This window comes from Mustela lutreola, chromosome 9, assembly GCF_030435805.1.
Source record: "Mustela lutreola isolate mMusLut2 chromosome 9, mMusLut2.pri, whole genome shotgun sequence".
Lineage (NCBI taxonomy): Eukaryota > Metazoa > Chordata > Mammalia > Carnivora > Mustelidae > Mustela > Mustela lutreola.
Genome location: NC_081298.1, coordinates 122,934,328 through 122,954,187, shown reverse-complemented (window position 1 = coordinate 122,954,187; position 19,860 = coordinate 122,934,328). Strand labels below are relative to the sequence as shown.

The 19,860-nt window shown below is 55.4% G+C and overlaps 1 protein-coding gene across 1 annotated transcript in view; it reads right to left on the bottom strand.

The window, feature by feature from the left end:
* The window catches only part of ALK (ALK receptor tyrosine kinase), a 681,217-nt gene that overhangs the window by 22,684 nt on the left and 638,673 nt on the right, over positions 1-19,860 (bottom strand). The window contains exons 13-23 of the mRNA XM_059188719.1: positions 18,899-19,049; positions 13,705-13,836; positions 12,840-12,984; positions 10,404-10,586; positions 9,053-9,151; positions 8,394-8,546; positions 7,292-7,396; positions 5,249-5,435; positions 4,460-4,550; positions 4,268-4,332; positions 2,721-2,850 (exon numbers count right to left, since the gene is read on the bottom strand). Coding sequence (XP_059044702.1) covers positions 2,721-2,850; positions 4,268-4,332; positions 4,460-4,550; positions 5,249-5,435; positions 7,292-7,396; positions 8,394-8,546; positions 9,053-9,151; positions 10,404-10,586; positions 12,840-12,984; positions 13,705-13,836; positions 18,899-19,049 — 1,441 coding nt within the window. The remainder of the gene's footprint in view (positions 1-2,720; positions 2,851-4,267; positions 4,333-4,459; positions 4,551-5,248; positions 5,436-7,291; positions 7,397-8,393; positions 8,547-9,052; positions 9,152-10,403; positions 10,587-12,839; positions 12,985-13,704; positions 13,837-18,898; positions 19,050-19,860) is intronic.

Here is a 19,860-nt window from a genome sequence, read left to right as displayed (position 1 = left end):
GTTTTTATGAATTTTGTTTCCATGACGGACGGGGTTGGCTGGAGCATCCGTTCTGTCCCATCGTGCCTGTACATATTGGTTCTGTCACTTCGTGTCTGCACACCTGTTGTCTAAAGCCAGAGGTCCTTCGGTTCTGATAGTCTGTGCAGCTGCTGGACCCACGAGATGGCAGGAACAGAGGACCGAGACCTTGTCTGACTCTGAATGCCCAGCCAAGCACTTGCACACAGCAGGTCTCAGGGAAGTCCTGAGAGTCTCAGGGCGTTCGAACAAACGGACCAGGGGGAACTCAGGCCTTGGAATCCAAAAGAACGTTACAGCTCTACCTACCATCTTTCAGTGCGTACTTCTCCAGCAGCGATGCTCACTGGCCAGTCCCTCCATCCTTCATCCCGTGAGCGTTACCAGTATAGCGCCCCCTGCCCATGACAATGGATATTCCTTTCTTGTAGTCAACCCAGCCCCCACCTGGCTAAGCTGGCTTCTGTGGCTCTGGGAATCCATGCCCAATGTCCAGCAAATCTCCCAACCCCCCAGGGAAGCTGCGGCCACAGATACGTGCCAGGGCTCCCTCTGGGGAGCTATCATCCAACACGTAAAATTCCTTCTTTTGGGGGCACCTCGGGAAGGACCAGCTCACCTAGGATGGGTGGGTGCGTGTGAAAGCGAAGAGGATGTGGGGGCGCTACCAGGACTTGGGGGCGGGGCTGGCAAAGAGAGCCACATGGAGGGAGTGGGGTCAAGGCTTAGAAGAGTGGATTTGGTGAGTGGGATCCTGACCCTCAGAAGCAGCTCTCCCAAGGAGAGTCGCCCAGCTTCCGGCTGTGGGCATCCCCATCCCCTGGGCAACACCTGCCCTGAGAGATCACAACCTGGCCTCAGGCTCCTTAGGGTGGAGCAGGGGTAGAGGTGGTGAGGTGGGAATGATCTGCCTTTCCTTGCTGGTACTTTGCTCTTTGGGGCAATACCCCAATCATCCTTATCATCATACTAGAGAGATGCTTTTGCTTGCAAGAGAGAGGGAAGTTCCACCGCCACCCCCCAAGTCCTTGGTCTTGCCAAGTGACGGGGTCCCAGTTCCCTGTACAAGCAATTCTGTCGTTTGTGTGCACAATATTGCCTTCTCAAGCCTCGGGAATGTCCAGGAGGAAAACCAGAGCTAGGTCTCTTTCCAAAGTGTGATGCCATGTGTCTTTATTTGACCTAAGCCAGAAGCACTACTGAGAATCTCCAGGCACAAGAGTTGAAGGTCTTTGACTTGCTGAGTGGTGGTGGGAAGGTCTTGAGGCTGGTGCCCATACCTGGCGCAGATGCTGGCACAGCTGGCTGTATGGGCACTCAGTGACCCAACCTCATCTTGGTAGTCCTTGGCTTCCTGAAGAGGATCATTGGGATAAGCAGATGGTAGGCTGGAGTGAGCTCTGAATCAGGCGTCCCAAGCTCTGAGTTCTCGTCTCGGCTCTTCCACTTCCTGTGTGACCTCAGCAAGTCACCTAACCTCTCTGAGTCACAGTGTTCTTACTTGTGAAATTAAGGTAAGATCTACGCCCTCTACTGCACATGAGGGCATTTTCAGAAATGTGGTCACCACGAGGAAGATGAAGGCAATGCTGATGACGGTTATCATGAGACCGGGCTGGTCTAGCTCGCTGCTCCCTTTGGCCACCTGCTGGCTGTGACAGCTGCGCACGCTCATCTTTGCAGGGAGTTAGACCGGTTTCTTCTCAGAGGCTGAGAGGTCACGTGAGGCTCCCAGGGCTCAGGGATCCTAACTTTAATTTGATTGACAGTGGGGATGAGGGCAGGTGTGACCTTTCCAGGTTTCAGCCTCCAGTCCAAGTCCCTGAAAACATTGTGTTCAGCTCTGGGCTTTCTGCAGCAAAGCTGCTATCTTCTTGCTCGGCTTTCCTGGGGGTGGGGAGAGTACCAGTCTTCCCTGTGGTTGTCACAGTCCAGCAGCTGAGGTCCTGGCTCGGGGATCAGCTGTGCTTCAGTTCCTGATGCTGAAGGCCTCCTGAAGACCCCAGCAGAGACAGGAGTGGGCAGCTGGACTCAGGGTATGCCCTGTGGGCTACGTCTTAGAGTTCAGAACCATCTCTGGGATGGTCCAGTCCAGCCCTTGGATTTCACACTGCCGGTCCTGAGGTTAGGGTGCTCACAAGTCCGAAGCCACATGGTTGTCTAATGGCCAGTCAGGGCTGGGGGGAAGTGACTCATTCCTGGGTCTACCTAGGTTTCTTGGCTCCCCCAAGCTCCAGCCCCTTAATCACGACACACATGCAGAACCTTCATAAATATTTCAGTATTTTATTTTCACAGGAAATCTACAAGGTCAGGATGTCCCCACTTAAGAGATGAAGCTAGTGGGGTTGAGAATGAGTAGACGTAAAATGCCCTGTCCCCAAGTCAGCTGAGCGAATGACATGGCCGGCATGAGAGTCCCCTCTGTGCTTGTCCCTAATTCTTGGAATCAGCAGGCCACAAAAGTAGATTCAGGTGGGAGGACCCCTTGCACAAGCCCGGCTCAAGCTCCCCAGGATGGGCTCAGCCGGTGTCCCCCTTTCTGTCCCCTCTCTCCCGGCCGTTCCCCCACATCTGAGCCCCAGGGTCGACTCCCCTCTCGCTGAGTGTGTGGCTCCTCGGGCTGCCCACTCTCACTCCTCCCGGCCTCTGCTCCATTCCCTGGCGCAACCACGAGGGCGACACTGGGCCTCACTCACCGGGCGAGGGCGGGTCTCCCGGAGGAAGGACTTGAGGTCTCCTCCTGCCATGAGTTCCAGCAGGATGAAGCGGGGTAGGGCCTGCAGACTGACCCCAATGCAGCGCACGATGTTCTGGTGGTTGAATTTGCTGCAGAGCAGAGGGGGAGTGACCACATTTAACTGAGCTGAGTCTGGGAAAATCTTAAGCAGGAAAAGCGGGAAACCAAGTTCTGTTTTCTGCAACCGCATTATGTAAGTGTGGGTAGCAGGGATCCCACAAGGAGCCTAGACTGGGGGGCATCTCACCCCTCAGCAGGCAGAAGCAGAGGGCATGCTGGGCAGGGGTTCAGTGCTGGACAGGAGGCAGGAGGACGCCACGCAGTCCTTGGTGAGGGAGTAGGGGTGGAGAGAGTGACCAGGCTCTTGGACATCGGGGCACGGACTGCTGCCTAGGATTCATGGGGGAGCTCTTCGTGGAAGCCGTCAGGCAGAGAAGCTGAAGGAACTGCTTCCTCCAGGGAACGCATGTGAACGAGAGTGAGGAAGAGGGCCCTAGGCACATTCCCTGGGGGTGCTCATGGGGAGGGACTGAGTCTGGCCACGAGGCCCTACGATTTGGGTCTTCTTGTTAATGGGATCCTGTTAGGACATGGGGGGGTGGCAATAGGGCCGGTGCACTCCTTGTGGGCACAGTCGTGCAGAGCTGAAGGACCACACTGCTCTTCACTGAAATCCGGTAGTGATGGGCTAGCAGCCAACTGAGAGATGGCATGATTTGGGTCTCCTTCCATATCAACTTACACTTTCCAAGTTGTATTCAGCAATCACGGCTTACGTGTCTAATCGTTAAATATGTTACCCTAAGAGCAAGGGAGCCCATCCTCTGAGATCTATGCCCCATGGGCACCTCACAGGCCGTCCTGGCCTTATTCCCCTGCCACTTCCACACGGTGGGGGATGGGAACCCCAACCACTCCATTTTGTCTGGAGGTTTGAGGCTCTCCTGTGTCAGAGGAGGCCGTAAGCATGGTAAGATATCAAGGTCAAGCACCTGTGTCCTCTTGAAGGCGATCTGCTGCCAGAGCACATGCCCTCAGGAGCCCTGGGCACTGAGATTTCTAGGGAGGGGCCCCAGAGCCACATGCTGAAGGGTGCAAGCCAGCTGGTCGGGACCAGGGTGCTGGGGCCTTCCTCATCTTAGGGAGCATTTCCTTTCCACAAGATCTGAGAGCTGGATTGGGGAAGGGCCTTGTGGAAGAGTCACCTGGGTTAAAAGTGTATGTCTTCCCCTGTCAACAACTAGCATGCGATTAAGAAAAGGGAGCACCCCGCTGGATGACACAGGGGTGCTCGTTGAAGGCAGAGTGACATCTCCATTATTAGGCCGCAGAGATATTTTTCCCGGACAACCACCTGGGGCTATTTCCCTCCGGTAGGCTGTGTTAAAAATTTTAGGGCGTCTGCTGGTGGAGAGGAAGGGGGCGCTGGGGGACAACACCGCTTCCCTTGGAGACTGATAGGAATGTCTAGCCGGGGAGCAGGTGCCTCTCTGTGGCTTTAGTTACCTGATAATCAGGGCCTCCATGAGGAAATCCAGTTCGTCCTGTTCAGAACACACTTCCGGCAGCGTCTGGGCACAGAAGGGGAGGGTGAGAAGGAGAAGGCTGTGAGCCAAGGCGGGTGGAGGCTGTCGGCCAGAGCTGAGGCCCACAGAGACTGCCGACCAAGGTCAGGCCCAAGGTGGGGCCGCCTCTTACCTTTACGGCCACTTGCAGGGGGCTCGGGTCGCTGGGCGCTCCAGACACCTGACCTTCATACACCTCCCCAAACGCACCGTGGCCCAGCCCCCTGCGCGCAGGAAAAGGCAGGGTGAGGCAGAGCGGCGGAGGTGGGGGGCAGGAGAAGGAGACACACAAGAGGCAGGGGGTCACATACACACGCAACGCCCCCCACACCTGGCCTTACTAGACCACCCCAGGCCTCCACTACCTTATCTGAAACCCGGTAAGAAAGGTTCCAACTGGGGATTCAGGACAGTGGTTGAACGTTCATTCATTCAATGAAGACTGACTAAGACTTTGATCTCTGCTGGGGTTGCAGAGGTGAAGACACGGCCCTGCCTGGGGAGAGGCTCCCACGCCCTGGGGAGGGACAGATCACCGGCAGATACTCCTGCGGGCTGTGCTCAGTCCGTGATGGAGGAAGGCATGGGGGGCTCTGGAAGCTGCGAGAGGGGCACTTGGCTCCACCTGGAGAAGGCGGGGCCCAGAGGACTCTGGAGGGAGCTCTAGAGTGGATTTTGAGGCAGGCCCTCCTCTCACTGCAAACCCCGTAAATAGATGGGCTGTTGAAATAAACAATTAATACCTCCCCAAATGGCCCTGGACATGAAGCCTTCTCCCGGGAGGGCTGGAAATGACCCGAGAGGTGGCTTTGCTCGCCTCTTGTGGCTAGAAAAATCCATGGTACAGGAATGACATCCAGCCCCCCAGGACTCCTCCCCATGCGCCATCCCCCTCCCCCGCCGCCCGGAGTGGGGCACTCACCGGATGAGGGTGATGTTCTTCCGAGGCACCTCCTTCAGGTCACTGATAGAGGAGGTCTTGCCAGCAAAGCAGTAGTTGGGGTTGTAGTCCGTCATGATGGTGGAGGTGCGGAGTTTGCTCAGCTTGTACTCCGGGCTCTGAAGCTCCATCTGCATGGCCTGCAGCTCCTGGTGCTTCCGGCGGTACACTATGCACAGACGAAGGTTAGCTGCAAAGCGGCCCAACGCGGCCTGGACCAGGTCGCCTGGCCCCTTGGAGCCCAGGATAGGCTGCCTCCTCCAGGAAGCCCTCCTGGATCTCCATCTTCTCCTTGGGGATCTAAACGTTTCTATCACACTTAGTAAGAATAACAAAATGAAAGATCATTTAAAGGAGATGGACAGTTTAAAATCAAGTAAATGGATGAGATTTGATTGTCTCCTATGCAGAAGCCCGTCAGCTGGGGTCCTCTGAGGAGCAGACCCAAGACAGGATTCAGCGTGCAAGGATTTCATCAGAGGAAATGGCTGAGTGGTGGTGGGGAGGGGCAGGCTGGGAGAGCCATCAGGCGGTGGTGAAAGTCTGACCCCCAGTGTGAGCATGGAGGGAAGGTTGAGGGAAGACCCAGGAGGGCCACGCAGTCTAAACAAGTTTCAGCAAGATTGCCGCAAGTTCCAAAGACAAAGTCGGCCCTCAGAGGGGGTTCCCTGTCTCCCCGGGACGGACCTGCCTCAGTCTGCTCAGCGCTGTCGCTGGGTGGGCCAAACGTGGCGGTGGCCTTGAGAATGCAGCTGGGTGTCCTGGTCCCTTGGCTTCCTACAGCTGGAAACTGCCAGGGACCGAAAAGCTCTCTCCGCCGGCGCCAGAGGACCCGTGGGCATTCTAACTCCACCTCCATTATTTACAGGCTCAGCAACACCGACCAGGTCACGCGCCCTCTTTGGGCCCAGCTTCCTTCTCTGCCAGCAGGGACAGTAACTCCTGCTTGTCCCCTAAGCACCCCCGCCCCCCTCTCCCTACCCTTGGGGATGGCATAACGAAATGAAGCCACCAATGTAAGATGGTTTTGAAAAATTCTGAAGAGCTCTACCAGGGTGGGTGACCATTATTCCTGCTCTTACTGTCCATCCCTGAGAACATTCTGTAGGGCCAAGTCCGTGGGAGGTAGGACGAACCTGGGATGCACAAAATGGCTTCTGTTTGGAAAGCCCAGCCGCCCTAGTCAGAGGCCAGGGCAAGCAAATCAACGGCTGTGGGCTCAGGGCCCGCCTCTCTGAAATGGACCAACCGCGCTCTGGAGCTAAGCGAGGATTCAGTGACCCAAAGTGTGTAAGTCACCTGGCACGTGGTAAGTGTGCAGCAAGTGGACGCTCTCATCATCCTGTCTCTTGGAAAGACGGCGTCATATGGAGAAATAATGCCGGTTGCCCTCCCCCTGTCCACCCCTGACTCCCTTACTGGTCCCCCAGCCCCCCAAAGGGGCTGCTCTGAAAGCCTGCTGAGCCTTCCCTCTGCCTGCCTTCATGTCCCTGGCCTCCAGCCCCGTGCATTTCCAGCAGTAAGGGCCTGACTTGACCACGGTGAGCCCTCTGAGACCTGTCTATCAGCTCCTTGGCTCACAGGCCTAACAGAAACACTTATAAACTAACTTTGCATTGCCTGCTTGACGTGGGGAAGGGCGGGGCTGGGGGTGTTCCCTGGGGAGTGAGCAAAGCCAGGTGTCCCCGGGAGCCTATGTCTGATGGCAGCTGGAAGTGAACTTTGGGGGTGAGGCAATCTTTAGCGACTGTGTCCTCCTCTGCAGAGTGCCTGTAGAAGGCTCAATATGGGGTCGAAGCATGGAATCAGCAGTTCCTCTAGGGAAGGAACGTGGTGCTGGGGGCTGGGGGAGGGGTCTTCTATTGAGGCTGGCTTGGACTGCTCTAATCACCACCCACCCAAAGCGACACCTCTGTATCAACAGCAAAGCAGGAGATGTGTTCTGTTCCACCTGATCGGCCATCCTCATGACCCCGCCCCCAACCCCATGCCGCCCCGGAAGCCCCAGGACTCTGGCACACTCACCAATCATGATGCCTGAGAAAGCCAGGACCAGGGCGGCCACGAGGGCGGAGGTCACGACAGACAGGACCAGTGAGAGCGGCAGGTGGGGCTCTGGGGTGGGAGACACTGCAAGATAGGTCCCAGTGGGGCACTAGTGACATCGCTGATCGCCCTCGGAGCTAGCTCCCAGACAGAAATACCCTCCCCAACCTGGATCAATGCCAGCCGCTCCTCCCCCACCCTGGAGGCCTTCTTCTGCAGAGGGCTGGGGGCAGGAAGTGGGCTCATTCTGGTTTACGACTTTCAATAGTAGCTTTTGGGTGAAGGGAACTCCTGGCAGGGATAAATATCAAATTCTGGACATTGATCCCAGATGTCAAGGGCACAACGACAGTAGGAGGGTAGGAAGGTGAGCCAGGAATGGCTATGGAAGAGATTCAGAGTCCTTAGGTGGGCACAGACTCAGGACGACCCAGGAGCAGAGGGTGCCTGAGAGTGACACCGGCGGCTGAGTTACTGCCCACGGTCCCTGCGCACTGGGCCCGGAGTGCCGGAGAGAGGGTCTGGGTGCGCACCTGCACAGCCCACACCGGGACAGCCTGCCTGGTCCTGGACACTAGATCTCACAAGGACATCGTCACTGGAACGCCAGCAGACGCAGGGCACGGGATGGGGAGGAGACACAAGAGTGTCCCGTGTGAACTGATGGAACAAATGCCTTATTCCATCTGGAGACTTGTAGCAGGAGGAGGACACAGCTCTGTCTTCAAGCACCTGAGAGGTTTTGCAAGTCCAGCTTGCAAACTCTCGATGGGGCAGTGAGGTCCCTGGCATGCGGGGTGGGTGTTCAGTGTAGACAGAAATGTCCCTTGGTAGGAGTGTGGGGGTTCACACCCTGGCTTACAAGTGGGACTGGACACGTTGGGGCTTTCTCCTCGGCCACGACCTGCCTTTCACACACAGGACCCTCTGCCCAGTCCTCAGAGCGCCCGTACTGGGGCAGACAGACAGGGGTCAGATGCTTACAAAACTATGTCTGAGGTGTCCCAGAATCACAGATACCAGCTGCAGCCACCGTCGGTTCATACTCTGGGCAGCAGAGTATGAGTATCCGCCCTCTTACCGATGCAGGAGACGCCATCCTCAGCCAGCACTGTCCCGTGGTCACAGAAGCAGATGACCTTGTGGCTCTCGGGGTCCATGTGGCACTCGTCTCCCTCACAGTGGCTGCAGTTTAGATAATGCTTAATATTCACTTCCCCGTGGCCCTCCATCACTGGCGACAAGAAGGGAGGATCAGCCTCGGCTTGTGGCAGGGAGGACCACCCCGCACCACCCCGCACCCTGCTCCTGGCGTCTCTGCTTTATCTCTAGCGGGTTGGGGTAGGTTCTCTGGCCCCCGTCCCTCTGTCCCCCCTCCCCTGAAGGACCGCGGTGGAGAGGGATGTCCCTGACGCATCTGAAGCAGCTCAGGAGACACGAGGATGCATTTTTGCAGGCAGAGGGGAGGCTCCGAGCGTGAGCCCCTCGGACTGGCTAGCCCAGCTCAGGGGACTATAACTGTTGCATTTTCTAGGACCGGCCTGCCTGAAAGTCAGTCTTTTGCCTCTAGGTCTGTATCAGACCACACATCCTGCTGAGATGAGCGGCGGGAAGCCTGGCCTGTGAGGGACCCGTGATCGTGCCTTTGTATCTTGGACTCGTGTCCGTGGCCCTGAGGTTTTGTCTGGGCGGGAGAACTGGCCGGAGCGGGTCAGTTGTGTCGCTCGGCGGAGGGGATACCTTTTAGAGCAGGGGTGTACAGGGTGCCCAGCGGACTGATGAAGGAAACCCCGTCCTCCCCGTCCATCTCGGGGTCATTGTTTGAGGCCGCGTTGCCGCCTGTGCCAAACCAGAGAAGAGTTGAGCGCAGAGAGGCGGGGGGCCCAGGTCTCAGCACATCTGCGCTCAGCGGGGCATGCAGGGGGCCCCCCGGGGCGGGGAAGGGCCTCAGGGTGGGGCGGTGGGGAGGGAAGGGAGGCCTGGGGCACAGGGGGGCACTTGGGGAGGGGCTCAGTAGATGCTGGGTGTCAGGGCCGCCTTCCCTCCAGGTCCGGGCCAGCCCCTTACCGGGGAGGCCCCGCCACTGCACTGGGGCTGCTGGGAAGCAGGTCATGTGAACAAGAATCAGAAGGGGTTTCGTGTCCTCAGGCTGGACTGGCCCCTTGCTGCCTCTTCCAGAACTGGCCAGGCCAGTAGCACTGAGGAGTTGCTCTCCAGTCCCATGGGGTCAGGCTGAGGCATGGGGGGGGGGGGGAGGGGATGGGCCCCTGTGCCTTTAGGCTCCTGTCCCTCCTTTCAGCTGGGCTGGGTGATCTCTGGGCTCCCCCCTCAGGCTCCTCCCTCCCACCCAGAGTTTGGAAAAGAAGAGCATCTGGTCAACACAAGCATCTCACACACAGCGTAAAGCAAAACACAGACAGAACATCACAGTGCGGGCATGCATTGTTTCCTAATCTGTGGGGATGACGGAGCCCCCGTCTTCCAGCCTCCCAGCCTCCCAGCCTCGCAGCTTCAGAAGGCTCTCGAGCTCTGCTCTGAAGCTCGGAGGAGAGCTGGGGCCAGTGGCTGGCAGCTGGCGGACGGGCTGGGCTGGGGCTGCCCCTCGGCATAGAGAGGGGCAAAGTTCTGGAAGCTGGTGGGCTGGGGCAGGGAAGGGAGAGGGTGAGGCCAGAGGCCACAGACCAGGCCCTCAGGGAAATGGCTTGGCAAAGACTCAGGCCAGGACGTCCAAAGGGAGGCACGGGCCTGGGGAGTGTGGCTGCCAAGGTTCTCGTGCCGGTGCGCCATTAGGGGTTGCTCAGAGAATAGTCTAGGAAATCAAAGCCCTTGATCATTGGCTTTGGGGGTGGTCATCAAGAATGCACGAGGTCTTGAAGCTGTTGGTATTGAAGCCTCGAGGCAGGATGTTGGCGCGAGAGCCAACACCCTGCCTCTGGCTGGTCCTATGGGGCTGAGAGGAAGGCGTGCATGGTGACATCACAGTCCACACTTGGGGTGGGCAGGGGAGGGCAGGCGAGGGCCAGGGAGAGGACAGGGAGAGCCTAGGACTAAGAGGGGAGGGAGTGACACCTTGAACACGAATCATCTTTACCTATATATCCTCCGCCTCCTCCACCTGAGGAGCACCCCCCTCCACCCCCTCCGAAACCCCCTCTGGTCTCCCACCCCCACTTCTTCATGGCCTGGGGGCAGGAATGTCCTCCGGTGGCACCCTCCAGCAAAGATTTTCCAGACCACAGCAAGGAAGTGTTATCATTCCAGCCACCTCCGCCACCTGCAGGAAGAGATGGAGAAAACCCCAAATGAGGGGGTGCCGGCCAGGGGAGGCAGGACGCTGCGGACTCTGAGGATGCTTGCTCCGGCAACAGCGCCCAGCGGCTGGGGAGGGCTCCGGGTTTCAGGATCCACAGCTGGAAAAACAGGAGTGTGCCCTCTGCCCTCGTGAGACCGGCTTTGGCCACAGCCATGTGGGGACTTGGTTTCTTTAATGCTTCGCATCCCAGCAAGGACTGGGACCTGCCGGTCTGTGGGCAGCCAACCATCAAAACCCTGCTGGGGTCACTGCGGCGGGGCTCCTCTACACGGATCCTGGACTAGGCCAGACAACCCAGTGGGCTTTATTGTGTTACTGGCTCTGAAACCGTGGGCCAGCTATTCTCCGTTCTGAGCCTCAGTTTCCTCACCTGTAGCTCAGGGATAGTAAGACTTGCCTCATTGGGTTGGTGTTCAGACCGAAGGGGACAGTGGGCGTGCCAAACGCTTCCTAAACCATGACGGTTGGGCGTGAGAGGTAGAAAATCGGTGTGCAGAGGTTTTCACACTCTGAAGCTTCGTTTTGCTGGACCACTTCTAAAGAGCTGCTCCAAGGTCAGGGGCAGGGAAGATGGGAAGATGGGGTTGGGGTAGGGGTTGAGGAAAGGGGTGGGCAGTCCCCTCGGGATGACAGTCACTGGAGCTGTGCTTCCCAACGCCTGGGACTGCTCTGAACTCTCGGGGAGGAAATGTTATTTACAGAGCTGAGGTCGAAGGCAACTTTATCTTTAGGCCACAGGCCAGCCACAGTCAATCTCTCCTGCTGGCCCTTGAGAGTCCAGGGCCCTCTCTGTGTCCTCCTATATTGTTCCATATGACATTTCAACAGGCAGTCTGCTCCAGAAGACCCCACCATGTTCTCCGTTCCAGCAGGCGATGGGTGGGGAGGACCCGGAGAAACAGCCGTCGTGGGTCTGTGGAACCACGAGGGTTAACGGGCCTGGAAGGGCCTTCTGGAAGAATGTGTGGCAGAGGCGCTTCTGGACCCCCAGGGGGCAGCAGAGGGACGTCTAGGTGTGGGATCTGAAGATGGAGATCACTACTGTGCTAGAGAGAAGGAGCCGGGTTTTAGGACAGGAGGCCAAGGTCAGGAACAAGCTCCGTCTAGAACAGGGACGGTCAGAACTGAATCGAGGCCCCCAGGAAAGTCAGCTTTGGGAGCTGCAGGCCTGTGGCATCTGGCCTGGGTTTCAAGCAGCTGGCCTCCCTTCTGTCAGCCAGAGGGTGGCACATGGGCCTTTCAGGGCCGTTGATGTCTCGGGGCAAAGGGAAGGCCCCTTGGCAACATTAGGGACCTGAAGTGGGCCGTGAGCGTGGTAAATAAATTAGGATGACCTCGCCCTGATACCGTGTCTGCCCCTGCCCACCTCCCCACCGGTGCCCGTGACTCTACCTTGCGCCCAGAGCAATCCCAGGCTGGGGGGTTTCTGACCCCCACCCCCACTCTGTCTTAGAGCTTTTAAGCAAATATACGGAAAAGAAAACAACCTGCCAGAGCGCCAGGACCAGCCCTGGGTCGTCCTTGTCCTCACTGAGGTCCCAACCCCCATTTCTACGCTTCCTTCTCTTCTAGCCATCTCTCACTAGGAGGGCAAGTTTGAGTACTTGCTTAATTAACCTCGAATCTTAAATGCCTCCCAAGATCCTTGGTCTGACTGTGGAGAAAAGAAAATATAAAACTGAACCGCATTTTCTCTTCAGACATGGCCGGCTTCCGAGGAATCCGAATTCACACCCCCTTCGGTGTCCGTCTCCGATTTCTGTGTGGCTGGCTCTCACTTGGGAGCATGGATTGCCAGACCAAGGAGGTTCCTGAAAGAGCTTTTCCAGCTAGACGTGCGAGCTGGTGGCCCGGGGCCTGGAGGCGCTAACCACAGGGCCAGGGAGGCCTGACTGTGCCCACGTTGCTGCCACCTGCTCACGTCCATCTGCATTCGAGGAAAGCTGGGGAGGCTGGGCTGCCCGTCCCAGGGAGGCTGCCTGTCTCCTGTGCTCAGGGATCTCTGCAATTCAGACCCCACGTCAGTAAAGACACCTCCAGGTCCCCAGGCTGTAGCCCGCCCTCCCTCCCTCAACGTGGGTACCAGCCTCCAGAGCTCCCAGCTTCTCAAGCACCAGCAACCGGGATGCAGGTGTGTGATGATGCCGGGCCGAGCCCGAGTGCACACAGTCCCGGGGGCCGGTCCGGGGGAGGCGCGGGCTTGCGGCGTCTTACCTGCGGCTCCGGAGTTGCCGTTCAGCCCCAGCACCGAGGAGTTATTCTCCAGTCTCTCTGGGTGGAACGTGTCTGTCTTGGCCCCATAGGCCCTGCCGCCACCGCCGGCTGCAATGATCAGGGGCACTGGCACGCCGTCCTTCATCTGTCCGGGGAGATGACCAGAGACTGAGAAAGCAAGCGGGGCTCCCACTCCAGGGACTCCTGAGCCACTGCCGCATTCAGAGTGTCAGGGTGTTTGCTGGGCTCTGGGTGACATCCCTGTGGTCGGAGGGCTTTGACCCCGTGTTGCAGCAACCCGTCCGCTCTCCCCATCCCCCGCCCCAGCTCCCATACCCGTCAGGGTTCAGTCCAAGAAGAAAAGCACTAAAGAGGTGGGATGGATCTTTTCTAGAAGCTGCTCACCCTGGCCTCAGAGGACTGGGCGCTGGTGCTTATAAGCATGGCTCTCTGCACCCCCATTCCTCCCTGCTCTCTGGGGCCTCTGGCTCTGACCTCCGTAACTTCAAGATTAAGCCCTCAGCATCACTGTCCAGGTGCGAGGACCTAGCAGAAGCCTTTGCCTGCTTTTGATCATGTCAGAAAAACCCACCGTGGGACAGAGGAGGGCACCGTGGGACCATCTGGAACTCTGAGGGAGGGTCGGCAACACCTGCATGGGGCCATTGGACTGGGACGTTGGCAAGAGAAGAAAGAACCTGCTTCTTCTCATTCAGATAGGGACCCCTACATCCCTCTGGGCCTTGCTTTGCTCATCTCTGGATGGGGCTAAAGACACCTGACATGCTCTATTCCCAGGGTTGTCATGAGAAGCCCACGTCCTGGGTCCGTGATGCCCGAGGTGAGCTGGGGCCACCAGACTTACCTTAAACACGTAGGTGGCTCCGCCCCCGCCTCCGCCCCCTCCGGCCCACTCATGCACACTTCTGTTCACACGAATTTCTTCTTCTATCACGTTGTTCTCTCCAATGCAGACTTTCTGGATTAGTCGGTTTGTCTGTGAAACAAAAAGCCCCTCAGGTTGGTGCCCAAGGTTCTCTACTTGCCAGCAGACCTTCAGTGCTTCATGATGGGCTCTGATGACCTCTCAGATAGTTCTGGTAGAACTGAAGTGACAAATATATATATACACATGCAGATAACTGTCACTAGAGAGTATTAGAGAAGGACCATAGGACAGCTTTGATAGAAAATGCATGGGAAGATGGGGGGTAGCAAGCAGCTTTGTTGCTGACTGGTAATCAAGGGGGACTGCCTGTAGGAAGTGGTGTTTAGTTGGGCCTTGAAGGACAGGGAGATTTTAAAACAGAGAATGAAGCAAAGTTAGAGCACTCGAGGGGAAGAGACTAGCATGAGCCCAGGGAGAAAGAGGTGAGGAGGGAATTTGGGGAAAAGTACAAGGAGTCTCTTTGGTTCAGAGAAGTCCATTTTAGGACAGAGAAACAGTCTAGGAGGACCTGTTAGGATCCTCCAGACTCTGAAGAAGGGATGACAAAGGCCCTAGATGGTGAGGTAGGGCTGGAGGGAGTGTAAATGCGAGTGAGTCAGGGAATTCAACTGGACAGTCAGATAATGGCCAGCAGCCTTAAATACAGTCAGACTTCATTCTCTAGGCAGTGGTGAGTCATTGAAGGTTTTTTTTGAGAAGTTTCAGTTTTGAAGTATCGTGGGGAAAGGACACAGCAGTGCGAGGCCAAGCTCAGATTTATCCCCAGCCCACCTTTGGGAAAATCATTTCTCCATTTTGGACACCTCTTCCCTCCCATCTAAGGTCCCACTTCTTGCCTCCATAAATCCCCTGCATAGTCCGAAATGGAGCTCTCTGTGTCCATGACGGAGAACAGGGTGGGGCCCCAGGAATCTGCAGATACCCCTGGATGACTGAGAAGTAGGTGCTCCAACCTCTCTGACCTCCAGGTGTGGAATGGGAATGCAGACACACAGTACACACAGCCACAGGCTTTAGGAGAGGTGTCTAGGGGGGTGTCTCCTGTGTTAGGGACTCAATAAACAGCTGCTGCTATTTCATGTGCTCCCGGTGTAGGCTCAGGCATCTAGGAGTCCCTGGGGTTGTGCAGGAAATCCCTGGGACCCAGAATCCGGGAATCCCCCAATAAAGAGGGCAGGGCTTCTGGAAGAATCAGCCTGTTTGTCTGGCACAGCAGCTAAGAAGAACGCTCCAAACATCCACCGACTTTGGAGGAAAATGGCTTTTCTTTCACTTATTAGAAAAAAGGCCAATAAAACACCACATTTCCATTGAATGCTGCTGTGTAACCAGCCAGTGGACACGGCAATTCATCTTGAGCCACTCCTTATGCTAAAGCACTCAGGGGTGCCGGCAATGAGTGCTACAGAAATTTCCAGATAAATAGCCAAGATGCAATTTGTTTTATGGCATTTTGGATTTAATGATGGAAATAATTTGATATTTTTTAGAGTGGATTTAGTGCGGGTGGAAGGTTCTGAATTGCTATTGTAGAGAGCTGACATTTCTCCTGTGTGTGTGTGTGGGCTGTCCAGGTGGGAGGTAGAGGGGATGGGCTGGGAGTGGGAAACCCTGCTAACTGCTGCTGGGGGTGGGCATGAGATGGCAGGGGCATGCCCGGAGGGCTGAGCCTGGGGCCAGGGGACCCAAATGTGGGATGTCCACTGGCCACAGTGGAGCACAAAATACAGGGTCCAATCTGGCTTCTTGATGGGCTGTGCTGGAGATTTGCTGAGTCACGTCGGGTGAGGAACCTCACTTTCCTGGACCTGCCTCTTCCTGTGTAAGTCGAGGGGCTGTCCAGTCTGAACCAGTGATATGAAGAAGGTCTGTGCTCTTACACCCTGCTCCCCATCTCTCTGTCCAGCGGCAGTAGGACCTCCACCCTTTGGGGATGCCCTCTTCCTGTGAACGGAATTTCGAGGTGTCTGGGATTGCAGAAGTGGGAAGGAGGGAGCAGTTGAGCTGGGGAATGGCCTTTCTTCTAATGAGAGTCCAGACTCTCGCCCATCCTCCACTGCCCATCTCTGCTGGCTTCCAGAAGTCTCCACCAGGCTGTCCACCAGACCTCTCCTACCTTGCTCCCAAATCTGCTCCCTCTACACCATTCCCAGCTCAGGTGACGGCAGCTCCCTTATTCCCATGGCTCAAGTGCAATTCTTGGAGTCATCCTTGATCTTTTCTTTGTCTCAGTTCTTGAGCTAGTTGGGCAGGAAATCCTTTTGATTTTGCATCCCAAATATGTCCAGAATTCAGCCACCATCTTCATCATCTTCATGTCACCATCTTCACCCAATCCACCATCATCTCTTGTCTGGACTAATGAAGTAACCACTGAATTCATTATGTTGACTCTTCCCTTGGTCCCCAGTGAACTCTTCGCTGTACAGCGGCCAAAGTGAGTCTTATAAATCACAGCTGCTCCCTATCCCACCTTTTCCCACCTTTAGGCTCAAAACCCTCCTATAGCTTAAAAATGTCCTGATGGTGGCCTGATCACCTCATCTCTCACCAACTCTCACTCTTGCTCCCCCTACTTACCCTGGATGAACCCTCCCACCTCAATGTCTTGGCTTCTGCTTGGCTACCATCCCCAGATATGTTCCTGGTTCGATCCCTTTCATGGCCAAATGCTCAGCTTTGTTCAATAAGCTTCCCTCGACCACCCTATCTATAATTGCAACTTACCCTACGCATCTGACTCTTGTTACCCTACTTCCGTTCACTGGTGCACTTTCACTTCCGGGTGCTCTGATGGCTAATATTACTAGTCATTGTTCTTCCCTTGTCCCCCAGTGGGAACGTTAGCTCCTTCAGAGCAAAGATTTTTCTTTTGTTCATGGATATATCTCAAGTTGCTAGAACAGTGACTGATAGATATTTGTTGAATACATTTGAATAATTGGGGGCTGTCTGGGTAGGTGCTGACCCTCACAATTTCTGCCTTGCGAGTGATGGAAGTTGTGAAATGTAACATTTAGGCCAGTGGTTTTTCTACTCTGGGGACACCTGGTCATATCTGGACACATTTTTGATCGTTAATCCTGGAGGATGCTACCTGCATTAGGGGGATAGAAGCCAGTGAGACTGCTAGAGAGCCTACGGTGCCCATAACAGTTGTCCACAACAAAGACTCATCCTCTCCAAAATGCCAATAATGCTGATGTCAAGAAAGCCGTGCCACCAGACTGCGTGGTCATGCCACCAGATGAGGCTTGGGAGAACTGGAGGAGCAGTAGCCGAGGGGGTTCTCAGCGGCTGAAGCCCATGTCAGGCTCAGGTGTGACCAGGCACAAAGGAAGAGTGACTGCACACAGATGTGCTGTTGAACCAGGAAAGCTGCCAAATTCTGCAGTTTAATTCTTAAGAGTACACTCCATTCACTAGAGGATCCTCTTTAGGCACCATTTTTCTGCTTAGAGAGGACTGGAGATTGAAGTAGTGTGACAAAATATCCTTCTTTCTCTCTCTCCCAGTGACTCCTGCAGGAGGAGGTGTGGGGCCGCAGGGAAGACCCAGGACTAACTGCCCTCCCCCCACCCCATACCGCCTTTCTCCCCGTCCCTGCTATCCCCGGCCCTACCAGCAGGGGGCCCAGCTGAGCCTGGGCTTCTTTAGAACTCTCCTTGTGCATTCCCAAAGTTTGAGAGCAAGTAGGTTGATTAATAACATGATAAAGTGCGGCAGCCCCGAGGAACAAGTAGATTACAATTGAATTAAAAAAAAAAAAAGGACTTAGTCCTGTGAAAAGACATAACTGATTACAATCCAATCAAGTAAAAGTCCCTTGCAGAAGTCAATGCAATCTCTCTGCTTAGATGAAAGAATTACATTAGCACTCGATACATTCCTGTGGAAATTACAGCAGCCTGTAACTTAATGACTTAATATATTATATCAGGTTCGAAAGTCCTGATTATAGTTGCTAAATAAAAGTTGCGGTCCAGACATTTCTCACGTGCAAGGTTGCACCTGCCTCGCTTACTCCTGTTGCTTTGTTTGAGCACCGGCGGTTGGGGGTGGGGGTGGGGGATGCGAGCTTTACTCTCCTTGTTGCTCTCAGCCTGAGGCCCGGCTTTCAGGAGACCTGAGTTTATTTTGTGGAATCGTACTGCTTCCTGGGTAGTCCTGGTTCCCACATCTGTCTCCCAAGGCTGCTCTCGAATGGCTCTTGGAGAAGGGGCCTGGGACCCAGCTCCCTGCCGGGGCCCCACCCTAAGTGGAAGCTGGGCTTCAGGGGAGGGTGCGGCCTGGCCTCACAGTACCGTGTTCCTGCCAGGCCAGCCCGCACCACCAGGGTCCTGTCTCCCCCAACCCAGACAAGAGGCAAACCACTGGGATACCCAGAGTCTCCACGGCTGCTACATTCTTAGTCTTCAGAGTCTCATTCTCCTGGCGGTTTTGGATCCCTGCTGGCTTTCTCAAGTCCTGCCATGGGAGCGCTCACTGTTTGACAGGTGGATACCCCAATGGGATCAGAATCCAGAAAGACAGGCTGTCTCTGGGGCTGCAGAGAGTGGCAGTCTGGCTTGTCAGATGATGGGCTCTAAGTGAGGAAGGGGAAAAGGGCATAGAAACCAACGCCCCAAAGTATGGGGCACGGCACTAGCGGGAGCCAGAGTCCCTCCTCCGTGCGGCATTGTGAGTGGCTTTGGAAAAGTCCCTTCCCTTCTGTGCTCTTGATTTTCTCATCTGTAAAATGTCCTGTTTATAATAGGGCTAAAGACAATGGTGCCCCAGCAAGCAAGTGTAGGAGATGGGCTTTAGCATGTAGTCTGCTGAGAAGAACAACCATTTACCCACTCAAGTAGGATCCAGTTCTTAAGTTTTAAGGGTCACTCTCAAAACCCGTGCCTCTTCCTTGGTTCCCGCGGGGATGTGAAACCCCAACAGCCATACCCAAATGGGCCCGGAAGGGGAGGGGCATGTGTAGGCAGAACGAGGGGTGAGTCCCGCCATCTTTGAAATACGAGCTCCCAGAAGGAGGGTATCCATGGTTGATGCCCTCCAAAGGGCCGCCCGGGGTTCTGTGATTGTGATGGAGATCCTGGTCCCTGTTCTGGAAACTTACGCTGGGGCAGGCGTCTTCCCCCTGTTGTCCAACCAGGATGTACAGAGTGTCGCCCTTCTCCAGGTTGAAGATGCCCAGCACAGACACTCCATGGGACCGCATCATGGTGTTCTTCCCGCCTTTCCCACCAGCAGCTCCGTAGCCTGAGATGCTGCAGTGGAACAAAGCACATGAAGACTGATTCCCTTCCTGCCCACCCAGGAGCTCCCAGGGGGCTCAGCGCCCCACCATCGTGGTCCTGATGGTTCTTCCCCTACTGCACCTTGTGTCAGCCATGAGGTCAGCAAGGAGGCTTCCTTTGCCCACAGTAAGAAGAGGACAGTCCTGTTGACAGAGGGCTAAGGAACTGCCTCATTCCCAGGGCCAGGAAGGTAAAGAACCAGTACGGGGTACGAGAGAGAAGAGAGGGAGAAGGAGAGGGAAGGCAGGGAGAGTCCGTTTTCATGGGGGGTGTTGGGGTGATGATTTCCTGAACACCTGGCATGTCCCATTATGGTTTCTTTCCCTTTTTGAGATCAAAGGACTCATGTGACCTTAGACAAATAAATGACTTAATGTTCCTGTTCCACATCTGTAAAATGGGGATAATAAGTGAACCTACATTCTAGCATGTATGTGTATGAGATTAAAAGAATTAAGACAAGTAGCCATAGAACTGTGGCTGACACATAAGTTATCCATAGTATCATACAATTATTACAACTTATATTATGTATTATTATTGTTATTGTTATTATTAATGGTGGAAGTCACAGTCATTGACTGGGTATACAGTTTTCAAGTTCCCTGGGTCTAGACACAAGGAGGTCCCACATGGAATGACCGAGGTCATTCCCGAGGTGAGCAGGGTTTCTGAGCACAGACTGTTTATTCCCACTAGTAACTCTTTCTAGAGCCAAGTGTATACAGAAAACAACAAATCATGGTGAATAAAAACAGAGTTGAGGGGGAGCGCAGGATTA